At 44.1% G+C, this 15,880-nt stretch overlaps 2 protein-coding genes across 6 annotated transcripts in view; one reads left to right on the top strand and one right to left on the bottom strand.

Annotated features, from left to right (window-relative positions):
* tfb1m (transcription factor B1, mitochondrial) overlaps nt 1-15,880 on the top strand; it is a 31,089-nt gene that overhangs the window by 13,447 nt on the left and 1,762 nt on the right. For all 4 annotated transcript variants that reach the window (XM_069197052.1, XM_069197058.1, XM_069197062.1 and 1 more), the window contains exon 7: nt 15,375-15,502. In XM_069197052.1, the coding sequence (XP_069053153.1) occupies nt 15,375-15,502 (128 nt within the window). The remainder of the gene's footprint in view (nt 1-15,374; nt 15,503-15,880) is intronic.
* Nucleotides 1,678-15,378, bottom strand: LOC138242078 (claudin-20). Of its 2 annotated transcripts, XM_069197081.1 has the most exons (3): nt 14,463-15,378; nt 7,232-7,279; nt 1,729-6,763 (listed from the first exon to the last, which is right to left on the bottom strand). In XM_069197081.1, the coding sequence occupies exon 3, from the start codon at nt 6,650-6,652 to the stop codon at nt 5,966-5,968; it is 687 nt and encodes a 228-aa protein (XP_069053182.1). In that variant the 5' UTR covers nt 6,653-6,763; nt 7,232-7,279; nt 14,463-15,378; the 3' UTR covers nt 1,729-5,965. The 2 variants fall into 2 exon arrangements, with proteins under 2 accessions (XP_069053184.1, XP_069053182.1); XM_069197083.1 differs by lacking the exon at nt 14,463-15,378 and having other exon boundaries at nt 1,678-6,763; nt 7,232-12,954.

The following is a 15,880-nucleotide window of genomic DNA, read 5'->3' as shown; positions in this document are numbered from 1 at the left end:
CCTGTAGGGTTTGAATGGGAAAATGGTGTTCTGGATTGTAACATCCTGAGAAGCCCCAACACTGAACTGTGTAAGAGAGGCATACATATACCTGGAGAGTCAGACCTGGAACACAGTGTTATTTTTCTAATTAGGGCCTGTTGTGTAAGGGGAAGATTGTCTTCTAAATCATGATCAACACATTTAGGATTTCAGACTTAGAATCATAAACCCGAATGACCTTAACACAGTAAAAGGTTCAGGAATTTGTCTCCCTTTGATTTCGCCCTTTTTTTCAGCCAGACTTGTAAATTTCGCAGTGTGCCCCCACTGTGAAGTTTAGAGTGGGCTTTGTTTTCCTGCTCACAAGTTCAGCACTACCTACTGGCCAAGCCAGAACTGCTTAGATCAGCAACCTGATTTTAACTGGAGAGATTTTATCACCGAACAGATCAGGTCTTAGAGACCCCAACAAATCAGGTCTTTTGAGGCCCCATACTCTAAGGTCTAGTGGGTTAGGCTTTCGTCCTGTGTTGTAGACCAGGCTCTGTACAATGGGCAATAGAGCCTTCTTGCATGAAGACCAGTGCATGTGTTTCTCTAGCATACAAATCCAATAATCACTCTGCCTAATTCTTACATAAAACATAATAAAATGTTTTCACAGCATTTTAATGTGTAAATGAGTTTTACTGTTGGTTTTATTGGATCAGTGCTTTTTTCTGTGTGCACCTTTGTGCAATGCGTAGAGTTGCTTGAAATGAACTTATAAAAAAGGAACAAGTTAGAGGTTAATTCCACAATGAAAAGTAGAAGAAACATGTTTCTGTTTCAGCTGTTGAGCCTTCTGCTGGTGTCACATAACTCTTAATTAATTGTTATTATTTTCCTGTTAAATTGTCTTAATACTCAGAGGAGGCCAGATCTCAAAGAGTGTGTTCATAAATTTTAGGTGGGTAGCTGCGTCAGCATGCATATTAAATTTTATATTGGTAAAGAGAATCATATGCATAAGACACATTACAGAAAAGAGGAGACTGCAGCATACGTAAGGATTTGAATCTGAAACTTGTATATAAAGCTTGCTTTATTGTTAATATACAAAAAGTACGTGTTGATGATGTGATCTGTTTCGCTCTTAAAAGTACACTAGTTTGCTTATTCTTGTCCTTGACACCAGGGACACCGCACTGTAGGGAGTGTCTTCCTTTGAATGAGACATCATACTGAGGTCCCGACGGCTAGGTCATTAAAGACGAAAAACAGACGTGTTCGCCCCAGTGTCCCGGCTAAGTGCACCTCCACTGTTACCCTGGGCTTTCCCAATCTAGCCTACCTGAAGTCCCCCCTCATAAAATTCCTCTTAAATCTCTTGGTGACACAGTGTCTCACTTATTTAACTGAGCTGCTGTGTCACCCAGGTAAGGGCTGTATTTCGGCAGAGGATGACGTAGGTCAGCCCCTGTATTTAAAGCGCTTTGGGGGTCCTTTTGGTTGAAAGCACCATCTAAATGCTGTTCATTTACATTGCTTCGGTACGGGAAAGGACCACCTAAGAGAACAAGCGGTTTAGCCTTGCTGGAACAAATGAACTGGACTCAGATTTTGCCAGAGAACTAAATGCTGCAAACATCTAATTGCAGAGAATAATGAGCTTCTATAAAACGCATTTCTTGTTTTGTTGTTTTTGTTGGCAGGAGATCAGTGTATTCTTGGAATATAAATCAGTAAGCTTGGACTAGAATTTAAAGCCACATGCTGTTCCGCAAAATAATTTATTAGGAAAATATACCTGTCTACACAGCGGGGAAAAAAAAGCATTAATGATGCAATCCTTTGATAAAAGATCGACAGGAATTAGACTTTAGCTGATATTACAGATACCCGCAGCATAAAAGCAAACACCTTTGATCCAAAAGTAGTGTGTGTGTGGTACACAAGACCAAGCACAAAGTCCAGCACACACTAACACAACAGCATCAAGCAGCTCTGCCTTAAGCATCATGCAGCATCCGATGCCAGCGTACACACTGAAAGCTACCCGTAACTAAGCATCTCTGAAAACGAGAACTACATTAATGTCTCTGGGGGATGCACATTTTAACGCAACAGGGCTCTGTAATAATTATAATCCATTAACCCTTTTCACAGGTCTAGTCATCAGCCGTATTCGCTGGTTGAAATGAAGGAGTGACATTTTGTGCTGAAATGTTGCAAATTGTTAAGTGGGTTCTTAACTGCTTACTTTCATTTTTCCCCTTTTCAAAGATGTTCGCAAGAAAATTGACAAAGTTACGCTGTGCGCAAAATGATCAAGTGTTATGAGGAGAACTTATTCACTTACAAATATGTCCATTTATGATACCTTGTTAAAGGTGAAAATCACTGGTCTTCTTTTAAAGAAGATAGGAAAATGTTTCTTTGTAAAAAATGCCTCTTAGGTGCAGTTCCCCTTGACAAAACATGAAAACACTGTGAACCTGTGCTAACGTAATAAATGTGCTTTGCACAGTGTATCGAAATGGAAAAAATAAAGAATCAGACATTGTACAACCCCTGAGACCAACCTAAGCACATATTTAACTCAGGATCATTTATCTCTGCTTTCTCCAGGAGATGGATTAAAATATTGGCACTTCGTTAATATATTCATGGGATCCTTCACGCCTTCCTGCCTTTAGTTCTGTAACACTTTCTTTTCTGGCTTAAACTGCAAGGCAAGTGAATTCAGTATAGTCATAAATTACATTTCTTGGGAGCTTGGGAAGTTGTACAATTGAATAAGCAGTGTAATGACAATTTAATGCTGCAAAACATGTTTGGTAGTAGGACAGGACTGTTACAGAATTCATTCTGTAATTACATTCTTGCTCTTTGTCAACGTTATTGCTGTCTAATGGATTGTCATACGCTCAACAGCTAATACATACATGCACACAAAAGCTGTCAGTTCCATTGTGCTGTTCACAATATGAGTCTATATATGTGCTCTTTTGGCTTCTGCTATTGGTTCACATTCCAGATCCTGTACATAATGGTTCTACCAAAACGACCAATCCCATAGCTTTGTTGTGTTTCAAGTCAATCATTTAAAATACGCTAAATCAATATCTGTCTCCTGGTCTGGTTTGTGGACCATCGCCATTAGCAGAAGTGCAGCGGTTTTGTACGCGATGACCAGCGCGGATATTAAAATTCGACCTTGCGCTTCCTAAGCAGGCCCTGTCCTTGCCTCCGATGGTGTGGTACCCTTGCTTTTCATTGTGCCTCCGACCTCCCGGGATTTATATCGTCGGCAATGTGTTAGATAAAGCAGATGGTATGTAGTCTTGTCGGCACCCTTTTTTTTAATGAATACGGTCTTTTATTCTTGCTAGTGAGGCTTTCTTTTCTGTTCAGACGCAAAGAATATCCTTCTAAGGTTGTTTTAACGTTGTTTTGTGTACGTTGGGCGTGTGTTTTGGAGTGGATGATGGCGCAGTGGCTAGCATTGTAGCCCTGGAGCCCTGGAGCCGTGGGTTCAATTCCTGGGGCGCTAACTGTGAGGATCTCTTTGTGTTCATGTGGGTGTCCTCTAGGAAGAGGTGTTAGAGTGGCCAGCAGGGGGCGCTCACCCTGCGGTCCATGTGGGTCCTAATGCCCCAGTGTAGTGACGGGAACACTATACTGTAAACAGGCGCCGTCCTTCGGATGAGACGTAAAACCGAGGTCCTGACTCTCTGTGGTCATTAAAAATCCCAGGGCGTTTCTCGAAAAGAGTAGGGGTGTAACCCCGGTGTCCTGGCCAAATTTCCAATTGGCCCTTACCAATCATGGCCTCCTAACAATCCCCCTCTATGAATTGGCTTCATTACTCTGCTCTCCTCCCCACTGAGAGCTGGTGTGTGGGGAGTGTACTGGTGCACTATGGCTGCCGTCGCATCATCCAGGTGGGGCTGCACACTGGTGGTGGTGGAGGGGATCCCCATTACCTATAAAGCTCTTTGAGTGGAGTGTCCAGAAAAGCGCTATATAAGTGTAAGCAATTATTATTATGATTATAGGTGCCCTGATTTCCACCCACAGGCCAAAGGCATGCTGGTAGGCTAATTGGCTTCTGTGAAGACTGTGCCTGGTGTGTTTGCCCTGCTGTGGGCTTCAGGGTGGACCCCTGCCTTGTGCTTATTGCTTGCCAGGATAGGCTCCGGCTCCCCTGTGACCCTGAACTGGTTGAAGCAGGTAGAAAAACGAATGAAGGGGAATGTGGTGGTGGTAGGCTGCTTCAGGCCAGTGCAGCATTAAACTGATGTAAATAGTTGTATTATATACAGGTAGGGAGCTGCGTCGGCTGCAAAGGAGCAGGTGAAGGTTTATTCCGCGCTGGAAAGAAAAGAGACGCAATGTTTTGGCTGTGGAGCCTTCTTGAGGTGCACCTGAAGAAGGCTCCACAGCCGGAACCTTGTGTCTCTTTCTTTTTTTTCCCAGCGTGGAATTAAATACAGTTCTAATACTATAATATCTCTGACACAAAAGGAAGATTTCCATACCATTTCCTGCAGAGAAATGTCATTCCATTACAAAACTCCCGAGGTCTGGGCAAATATACTAGGTGACATTTCCATTAGATCATCCGCTTGCTAAGTATAAACAAATTCCCTAAGAAACCGTGTCAGAATGGGTGTTGTATGAATGCTTTCATCGCAGATTTTCATTTTTTAAAAGTGACACGTTTTTTTAATCAAACTCCTTTTCTTAATTTTTTTTTTTAAAACCTGTTTTCGTAGGGAGACATCAGCAGCAGCACGTTATGGGTTTTAGTTTTTTTTTTTTTGCCAAATAAGTAAAACCAGCTGAAGGAAGGCTGTAAGGAGGAAAACGACTTGTTTGACTTTCCTCACGGAGTCCGCACGTCTGGCTTCTGCGAAGCCTCTTGATTTCCACAGGCGGGGGACCACCGACCGGCCGCGGCCGGCCTGGCGTCCTCCGTCCTGTCGAGAGGCTATTGTTTCCAGCCGCGGGGCCGCTCAGCCGTGTCTGTGAAGGTGGCAGATGTTAGCTCTTGATTGTGGGGGGCGACGGCCCCTCCGGCATTTATGCCCCACAATATAGATGTCTGGGCAAAGAATTCTGTAACCATGGCAGTGAAAAGCCACGAGTGAAACGCACGCGCGGATGTGCGTGGAATAAATGAGCAGCGCGCGCCCGCCCTCGCAGAGAGCCTGTTTTTGTTTGGATTCATGTGATCAGGGGGACATAATTGCCCAGCTTTGTTGTGTCAGTAAGAGAGGTTTCGCTCGACTGTTCAATTTAAAAAAAGGTGGATTTTTTTCCCCATTTTCGCATCCACCTTCGATCCTGAATAACCCCCCCCTCCCATCTGCCCAAGAGTTTCATCTGGATAATTTACTGCAACTTTTTTAGACGCGCGTTTTCCAAGCTCATGCTTGTCTGAAATCAGTCACTCTGCTGCGTTTTTCAAATGCTATGGATAGCATGCTTAGGTAGAATAATAAGCATCCTGTCATATAAAGAAGTAATTTCTTGCAGATGGTAAAACATTCCAAGCTGGCTATGAATGGTACATATTGCATTTTTTTACACATATTGCCTGTTTACTGAAATAATGCATCGCTAAATGGTAGTTATCGGCTAAATAATTGCTTCTAAGCGCAGAACCTACTGTATGTGAGAAATACATTCTTGCTAGAGAGAGGGCTTATCAATTTCTAATAAACCCTTAAGTTAATATTCATTACCAGCACTCGCATGTAATATTTAGAGTTTGTCTGCCCTGCAGTGCGTTTCCGTCCGAGCGCTTGCCTGTTCGCTCTGTATTCGGAATCCGATTGTTCCTCTGCGCTGCTCCGGGGAATACCTAAGACGCTTGTGCTTCTGGTGTAAAAAAAAAAAGAGAAAAAACTGCCAGTAATTGCCCTCCTCCCACATTCTCCTTGCCTCGCCGATCCAGTGCAGGCAGCCCCAGCTACCAGCTGCCTCGCGCTGGAAATCACACGTAGTCCTGCAGGCTGTAGCCAGCCTTATTATCTAGAGGTTGTGAGACTGAACAGCACTGCTGGTGCTGCGGAGGCGGCGGCGGCTTGTTCGGAGAAGAGATCCGAGGTCCCTGCTGCTTCCCGGCGCAGGACGTGCAGAAGACGGCCCCCCCGACGAAGAGGAACCCCGCGGACATGAAAGAGACGTAGACGGCTCCCCCGGGCTCGAACTTGTTACTCTCCGGCACGGCGGAGTCGCGGAAGCTGGCGATGACCTCGTTGGTGAACCAGGAGGCGGGGACCAGGCACAGGAGTCCCGCCAGGAGGAGGCACGCCCCCCCGGCGATGGCCGTGTGCCCCTTGGCTTGCCTCCCGCCCCCCCAGCGGGTGCACTTCAGCCCCAGGGAGGACAGGCAGATCCCCAGAGCCGCCAGGACGCAGGACAGCACCATGGCGGTGCGGGCCGTCTGCAGGTAGGCGGGCAGGGACAGCACCGAGTACTTGAGCGTGCAGCTGAACATCCCCGTGCTGTACCAGGTGCAGTCCATCCACAGCCCCTGCATCTGGGAAATGGCCGTGATGATGTTGGAGCCCATGTCCGCGCTCACCTTCCAGTTGGGCAGCAGGGTGGCCACGGTAGCCCCGAAGAGTCCCAGCAGCGCCAGGATGAAGGCAAAGACCTGCATGCCCGCGGACGCCATCCTCCTGCGCCCTCACCTTGCGTCGGCCGGCCGGCTCCCCCCCTCTCTCTCTCTCTCTCTCTCTCCGCTGATGACAGCGGCCGATAGCTCCTCAGCCTAGGCTCCGGCGGGCTGCGCGACGGGGGGAAGGAGAATTGTGCAAGTTGAAATAAAGAGGGAAAAAAAAAACCTTTTCGCCGGCAAAGATTGAAGACGGCGCGGCTCAGAGACACTCCCTCCTCTGCGCCGCCGGTACTGAAAGGGAGTAGAGAATTTTGTGTGTGCGTGCTTTCTTGGTTTGTCTGCATCTTCCCTGCGTTCAGGCTGAATAGAACTGGTACTCCTTAGGATAAACGGGTTCCTGGTAAAATTTCTGCTTAAAGGTGCAGTATCCTGTTGAGTTGTAAGTTAGTGGCATTTCCAAAGCCCTCTTGTGAATAAAACTGGGCTCTCTCAATACAATCCTGTGTAAACTTTGACGTGGGACAGAGATTTTCTCTGGCTGTTTTTCAACAAAGTATGAAAAAAAGTGTATTTTATTCATCCTGGTATTATCTGAACAGTTTACATCTTCGAAGAAGAAAATGTTCAAATTCTTACCTCTTGACTGGTGTAGAGTCCCATGGGTCAGGTTATCTGCAGTGATTTCTAAATACAAAAAGGATGAGGGGGTGATTTAGCAGTACAGATCATTCATGTCACTAATTTCCTTAGCAACCGTACAGCTAGAAGAGATTCCAGTTATGGTACTGCACATGGCCGCTTTGTGCTTTTAAATTAGGGTTATTTCCTTTTCAGTGCTGTAAAAGAGCTATACGTCACTATAGCCTATTGGCTGACACAAAAGGCTGTATTTTCTTGTTCTAAGGTTGTAAAGAATTAAACGTCAATTTAACGTGCAAGAGAAAACAATTGGTAGTGATGCCAAAGCCGTTTCTTGATTTACTACTTACCATACTAAGTTTTAAACAAACTATTACATAAATCATGCTGTCAGCTTGGCTATTAAAAAGAACAGTACCTCAGGATATTACCAAAATAAGCTTTTTTAATGCTAAGATTAAATTTAATGGGCAAAACATTTTTTCCCCTGGACTATGTAACACTAAGGTGCTGTAAATGCCATAATCTCTTCAGCTGCCACACTTGTATGAAGGAAGGGTAGGCACCTATTCCTTGGGCTCTGTTTGCGGTCGTCTGGCTCCTCATTAATTACCAGGCAGGTGTTCAGGAGCCTCAGGTCTTAGCAGGATAAGGTCTGTCTTTTCCTTTTATGTGCACGGGTGGTCCTTTAAGGGGGTGCAGGAAATGAGAATATCCCGCTGCTTAGGCCAGGCCGTGCTGGTTACAGGGAGTGGGCACTGACGCGCTTTCTGGGACGTCCAGGGCTCAAGACCCTGCTTCCGGATCCTTCCCTTGTCACGTTTGCCAGGCGCGACCCTTCTCCAGCGGGGGAAGGGAGCCAGGCCCTTTTGTGAGTGAAAGAGCAGAGCCAGAGGAGTGCACACCAGCAGCTTGTGTTCCTCGCGCAGCCCAGCACGGGTACTGTCTGTGTGTCTGTGTGTCTGTGTGTCTGTGTGTCTGTGTGTCTGTGTGTCTGTGTGTGTGTGTGTCTGTGTGTCTTGTGTGTGTGTCTGTGTCTGTGTCTGTGTGAACTTGAATTGGTACACAGTAGTGCGTCGTGTTGGCTGTTTCTGAGCTTTGTGCTTGGTCACATTCTGGTTGGGACATGAAGCTCGTTCACAGCTGCAGTTTCGACTTCAGCAACTGGTTCCCGAAAGCTGCTTTTAGTTCTGAAAAATGGAAAATTGCATGTACCAGGTGCCAAGGGAACCCAGATGTGTTAGACTGTGATTTGTGGTGAGGTACGATGCTATTACACATTACCGTTTTGTTCCTTTCTCTTAGGGCTTCGGTAAACAATGCACCCTATTGACACTGACTGAACCACAGCCGGCTTTCCAGTGAAAGTCTTAAGAGTGCTAACAATTTCTATTCCTAACCTTTTTGTTCACAGAAATGAAAGTTTTTAATGTGGACACTTTCATCCTTTTTACAAGCAGAGAGTTGTTTATTTTAAATGCACAAGTTTTAGGGTCTTAACTTTTATCTTCGTGTTTGTTGTAATTTTGTGCAAATCAGAAATCAATATGTAATACTTATTAAAGTCTAGCTATTTGTGCAAACATTTTTCCTCCAGGTCTTTGAATAGTCATTTGTACTGCTGTACCAATACTCAATACTTGCAGTTGATCTACACTTTCCTGGGAGCAAGTTCTGTATGCCTCCCTAAAATACCTCCTAAAAAGGTGATGAACAAGGTGCTGCACGTTCACTTCCAGTCCTTAGTGGTAAGGCATAAAAACCTGAAGGAGACCATCACCACAATGCCTCATGTCCTTCATAATCCAATCTTGTGTATAAATGTGATCTTTCTGTTAGGAAGTATTTCTGCTACCAGTGCTGTGTTTCAGGAGCTTGTGTATTGGCTGGTAACGAGAGAGAAGGAATTCATCTAGCAGCAAGGTTTTCAGAGACACACAAGAGGTGCTACAACAGACTTTCTAAAAAAAAAAACCACGCCAGAGCCGCTAACAGCAGATTGTTCCTTTGTTGTGATGCCGGCGGGTTAGTGGTACTGTTGGCTTAATTCTGGGGATGTTGCTGTAATCTTGTGCTCGACATCAGCTGTGAAGGGATTGCTTGTGATCATGGAGAGGAGATGTACTATAGGGCTTTTATATACCTACAACAGCACGTAGGGTTTCTCTCTAGCTCACCCGGAGAAACACCACCACTTGTCACTGGTGCTCGCCCCGGCCTTAAATGTCCCTGAGCAAGATGGGACAGATCCGAAACTTGTAGCCCTGCTTGCTGCGTCTTCCCCTTTCGGAGCAGGGCTCGACGATGTCGGATTCCGCTCGTGCATCGGGCTCGTATCCGTGCCTCGGGCAGCTTGCGGAGCGTGGGAAGTGCGAGATATGAGGCGTTGCTACCTCCAGCAGGAGATGCTGTTCTTTATTGGTAACTGCCTACTCTTTTTTTTTAAGTGCCTCTTTCAAAAGCTGAATTAATGCGGGTTGTCCTTTGAAGGTATTGTTACAGTTTAATGTATTCCACCTCAGTGCTTGTAGGTTTGCAGCATTTTCATATTTGGAACACGGCTCTTCATTCACTTGTTTAAGGAAGCGGCGAAAAGGGTGCTGTTTATAGGAGGTAAATGTGGTCTGGCTTTCTGAGTTTACCGAGTCAGCTCGAGAAGGAGAGACGAGGGGATGAAACCAAGCTCTGCCATCGCGATTATTTTTTCCCCAGAGTAATTTTTTTTCTTCCAAATATTTTCCCCATATTACATGTATTTTAAGTAGATCACTGCTTCTCACAATTTGGTAGAAGAACCTGATCAATTAATACTCATCAGAGGCCTTGCCTTAAATAATTATTTTTAACCCCCAATAACTCCCTACGTCTGTAGATCCCAGCAGAAGACAATGTTTGTTAGCTTCAGTAAGTGTTATTTTCATTTTCCACAGTGCTAATCAGGACAAAAGAACTGTGAATATCCCACATAGAATCTACTATTGCACAAGGGGTGCGAAGATGCTTCAGTCATATATGGGGAAATAAATGTTCCACTTTAACTAGTCACCTGTGTCCATTTTTATTCTTGTTCCTAGTATGATATGGTCATTATATACAGTATACAGGGGTTTGGCAAAACAGCAAATAAGGATTCGTATTTTGAAGTATCTAAACTGCAAATGAAACAGATTTTACCAGTGTTTCATATTCATTCCAATGCTAATCATCAATATGTTTCTGCTATAAAAGGCATTTTGAAATCATCACTTTTTATTTGGGAGTTTCTGAGCAATAGGAGAGATCTAACAGAGTTTAGTGAGATAGTTGTTGCCCAAATTGCAGGTGTACATCGTGAACTTCACAAAGCTAAAAGTTATGGTAGGGCTGCCGGTCTGAAGTAGCTTATACCCCAAACCAATGTGCAACACCATATAACCTGTTGTAGTGAGTACAAAACCTGGACTTCTGAGCAGTGGAAGAAAGTACTGGTCTGATGAGTGGTCTTTTGCTACATCATGAATGGTTTATATGTTTGGAGAAATCTGAAGGAAGACTTCAGTCCACATTGCCTGTTCCCAACTATTAAACATGGTGGTGAATTATTACTCTACATGGTAGAATTACAGCCAAGGAATTCAAAGCTATTTTAGGTGACCAGGTGCACCATATGGTACATTTTGTCTTGAAGATGTTCCTCAAGAATCAGGTTTTATGGAATGGCCAAATCAAATTCCAGACCTCGACCCAATTGAGATGCTGAGGTGAGGCTTAAAGAGATGTGCATAAACACATACCCTCAAACTTCACCGCGCTGAAGCAGTTTTGTAAGGAGGAGTGGGCCAGAACTTCTCCCAGGCGATGTGAGAGACTGATAACGTCTCACAGGAAATGTTTCCTTCAAGTCATTGCTGCTAAAGGAGGTTCCACACTTACTTTTTCACACAAGGCAACTGAATGTTGGCTGATTTTATTGTTTAATAAATAATGACAAGATAAAATGTGTGTGTGTTATCTGTCACATGAGGTTAGGTTTATCTACTGTTAGGGCTTTGTAAGGACTATGTGAAGGTCAAATATGTCTTAATTTGTAAAACAATAGAATCTTAAGAGGGTGTACTTTTTGTCACATCACTGTAATATCAGTGGGCAATAAGACATGCGGTGTCAAGGCTGGTTCGGGGCTGTGTTCAGGTGAACACAAGTTGAGTTCCATCCTGGCCAGCAGTTTATAATGTAGTTCTGGTGGGGAGCTGCGTCAGCATGCGTAGGCTGCAAAGCAACAAGTAATAGGTTTATGCAATGCTGAAAAGAGAAGAAACAAAACGCATTTCGGTTGTGGACACCCGAAGAAGGCTCTCCAGCCGAAACGTCGTGTTTTCCTTCTTCTCTTTGCAGCATGGAATAAACCTTTTTTTTGTTCCTTTAGCGGTTTACAATGTAGTCCAAAGTCAGCACGTGCACTTGGGCCGAGAGAGAAGTGCTGTCAGCCCAGATAGACTCGTGTGAAGATGCATCCGGGATATCGCTGGTATAGCCACGAGGCAGCCTGCTTAGTCACACCCTCCAGCGGCTGGCGATGCGGAAGCATCATGTAGGTGATGCAGACTCCGCTTCCCCACTTGACAGTGGGTTGGAGGGCCAGCTGGGAAGGATGCGTCACCGGACCATGTCATGGGAGCCAGGCCGGTCCTGATTCTGGTGGGTTGTGAGAGGCAGGACCTGCTCGTTGCAGTTCCGGTTCTCCTCTCTTGGTTGCCCGGTGACAATGATGGTGCTACTGCATGCGAAGGTGTGAGCGGCTCCGTACGTTTGCTGGCATAGCCAAGAGAGAGAGGTCGGCAGCTGCCCAGTCCGCCTGGTGGTTTTCTGAGCCCATGGAAGGCCACCGCCTTCGATGGCCGAGAGCTCCTCGCCAGGGAGCCTGTCCTGTGCACGGTAGTGAAGAGTTGGCCACCTCCTTCCATTCCTCTCAAGGTTTTAGACGTCCCTCTGAATGATGCCATCAGTCTCAGCTGCTTTCCAGTTTCTCCTGGCTCAGCTGACGCCCCACTTTGGTTCAGGGTGCAGACGGGGGCACCCTGGGATTTTGTCCGAGGCGCTTGCTGTATCTAGCCTGAACCATCTGCCTTAGACCATTGTTGACAGGGATCTTTACTGATCCTCATAATCATTGCAGATTGTCAGGTTAGTTGATAACGTTCATGTAAACAGGACCTGGCAGTTTTGTTAAATTGGATTCGTGGGCTTTCCATCAGCATATTTTTCATTAAGTCGTTCCTATCAAACACTATAAATACCAGTGGATTTCCGTCCCGACTCTTTTGTGATCATCCACTAGAAATATTGAACACTTTTTTTTGCAAATAACTCTTAAGAGGCTGTATTTGAACAAAACACTTTGATGACTCATTGAACACATTTTGGAATATGTTATGTGAAACTAAATTAAGCAGACCTATTATAGAAAACAATCCAAAACGAGTGGAATGAATTAATTGATTACGCGCAATTCAGACAACTTCTCGGAAAATATTTGTGGTGCCTAGTGGTATGACCCACCTGTTCTAAGACTTTTTGCAGGGCTGGGCCTAACGTGAGCAGTTTGCAGTTTTTTCTGTTCTTACGGAGAGTGGTTGCAAAGGCCTTATGGATAACCAAAGATTATCAGATTATGGTAGGCAGACTATCAACAAGTCCTCCCAGTGACAGGTGATTGTGTGATTGTCTTTTTTCCCCTCTTTGACAGAATACGTACAATTTTGTATCTGTTCCTGCATAATATTTTTAATATTTAATTTGAAAGGCATTTTCCCAGGTTTGAGAACAGAATACCACTCTCTACCCTGGAGGATTGCTATTTAAACATAAGGCAGAGGCCACATGTAAATAAATGAACTTTGAATATCTTTTTGAAAGGCCATTGGTGTAACAGAAAGACAGGCTCTTATTTCTGACAACTTGTAAGCTCTAAGGTAAGCACTAGTCTACTACTACTTGTATGAATATGAGTTAAAAATAATATAATGCAACCCTAGGTTTTATTGCTGTACATAGTATAAATATTTTTTTCCACATTGTTTTCAGACCATTTGAAAAATCACACTAATATTTGAGAAATGTAACTGATGTTAGAATTGTATGAAGACATACAATAAATTTAACATACATGTTATAATAAATTAAGGTAATTTGTTAAAAGAAAATAAAAATTGTATATTTAAAAAGCCAGATAGCCAAAGAATTTTTATGGGGTTTTAATAAATAGTTTTTCCACAAAGTAGTTTAGAAAACAGATTTCACCTGGAAATCATTAAGGGTTATGTTTGTGCTTTTCCCTTTTTAAAGATTTGGTCATGTAAGGCTATAAAACCTCTTTTTTAATAATTGGAAATCTATAGTAGACACAGTTGTTCCCTTTTTAATATGTTTTACTTAGAGCATATACATAAATATAATATAACTGTGTAAAGAATGATGTTCTGATGTTCAGTTTCTTAGTCTGAAATTGTAATAAGGTAATTTGGAACTTCAAAAAGCATTTTACAATCTTAATGTTAAAAATGGAAGAAATTAAGAATTTGCATTTTATGTTTCTAAGTAATAGCTTTCCTGTTACAGAGTGAGGAAAATAATTACAACAGAATGTTCATTACATCATCTTTAGTACTGTATTACTATATTTTGGAAGAAAAAAAAGTGACTTAGTATGTTCCTAGGCCAGCCTAAGTAGTGATTTTGATTTCTTTTGTTATTAACTTTACAAGATATGATAACATTGAACAACTACACTTAAGAAGAACCTCCTCTTTATGTCAATACAATGAGCTAAATGCTAAATTTAATTCCTGGGTTAACAAAAACTGCAAGGTTAAGACCTAATTGCAAAAGCTATCTTGTTTACCTCTGCTTTAAAAGTCTTTCAAAATAATCAGCATAAATATTCATTTATGTGGAAGGTTCTTCAAGTATAAGCTTATCTTGGGGGAAGAGGGTTCATCAAAGTTGGTCATATTTACAATATTTGAATTTACCAAAGTGTTTACCAAGCCTTAGCTGTTTTTCAGTTTAAGTTATACCACCGAACTGTGTTCCTCCAGCAATATTGCGTTCTGTGGCTTCACTTCAGAAACAAGCAGACTTGACTATGAGAAAATCCCTTCAGTAAGCCATGCAGTTTACATTTTACTGAGCGGTTTTCATGCGTTTCCCCTCTTGAGCAAATATATAACCCGTTCTTCGGCTTTCTTACCTAATGCCGATTCTGTTTCGAAAGCACGTTGCAGCTGAGCGAGATTCGTCCCCCTCCTGGGCAGCTCTGGGCAGTCTCTGAAGTCAGTCCTCTCGAGCGCGCCTTCTGATGAAGTTGGCAGAGATGCAGGAGTGATGATTACCAGGTGAACTCAGGCTGTGTTCCCCATTCCATGAGCTTCACTGGCTGTTTCGTGCCTCAGCATGCTAGTCGGCGGCATGCTGTGCTGGAGGTGTAATCTGGAGGGTCTGTTCTGATTATCCTTGAAAGCCTGGTATATACTGTACTGCGCACATCAGCTAGCGTGGCCACAGAATTCTTCAAGACAGAAAGAAAAGCTAATCTTGAGTCTTTTGTTTCCCCATTTCCATGGCTTCATGCGCAGTCCCATTCTGTAAAACAGGGCAACAAAGATGTCGCCAGCAGGCAGGACAGAACAGGAGGGGAAGAGCCGGCTTGTGTAGGGGATAGCACGATCACTTCAACAGTTTGTCATGTCCGCTTAGCGATGATAGAGCACTGTGGTGCTGCAGTTAAATGGAGCTAAAGCAAAGCTCTCGGTCTAAAAGTTACAGCAGAAAGCAGTTTGGCCAGTCCTCCCTGGCTCTGACATTATGATTTTCATTGGAGGTAAATCTTGAGGACAGTGATCTGCACTGAAAGCTTTTAGAATGAATTATTTGGGTGTCAGCTGCATCCCTTTAAGGCTTCTTTCAGGGAACAGTGCTCCTGAACTGCATTGTACGCGGACGCAGGGGCTTATTAAATATTCTGTTTTTGAAGAGGTTGTTTTTAAGGTCCTTCTTCCCAGGTGTTACTGTGGCAACCTGAACTCGGTTCACATCGTGCTGCGTCATCTCTCCCGCAGCCCTCTCGTCCCGCGTGCCTTTAACCCCTCGCGTGTCTCGGCAGGTGGATGTCGGGGTGGTCCACTTCACCCCTCTGGTTCAGCCCCAGATCGGCCAGCCCTTCAAACTGGTGGAAAAAGTCGTCAGGAACGTCTTTCAGTTCCGAAGGAAACACTGCCGGCGAGGAATCGAGTAAGCTGTGGTGTTTCCATCAGAGCCTTTTGAAAGCTCTGGATATTTGTCGGTTCTCATTTATGCTGGCTTTACACTGCCAGCACGCCTTTGTCTGTGTTCATGCTAATTCCCCCATTCCCAGAAAAACAAGAAGAGCACTCAAAAGAGAGCAGGAATTATGACTCATATTAGTATTTCATAGCAAAGGAGTAAAAGAGAAAAGTTATGCAACTATAGCTGCTGCATTGACAGATTGTGCTAGTATGGGGATAATTCACGATAATACCCAGCATCACGTGGGATGAAAGCAGCCAGAAAAACTCCCACTTGTATTTATGAAGGACGTGTTATCTTCTGCTGGGGCTCCTGTGAAACGGGGGCTTCAGCGTGCGGCGA

This window comes from Lepisosteus oculatus, chromosome 2, assembly GCF_040954835.1.
Source record: "Lepisosteus oculatus isolate fLepOcu1 chromosome 2, fLepOcu1.hap2, whole genome shotgun sequence".
Taxonomy (NCBI): Eukaryota; Metazoa; Chordata; class Actinopteri; order Semionotiformes; family Lepisosteidae; genus Lepisosteus; species Lepisosteus oculatus.
Note: the sequence above shows the minus strand (reverse complement) of the source record. Positions and strands in the feature narration are given on the sequence as shown.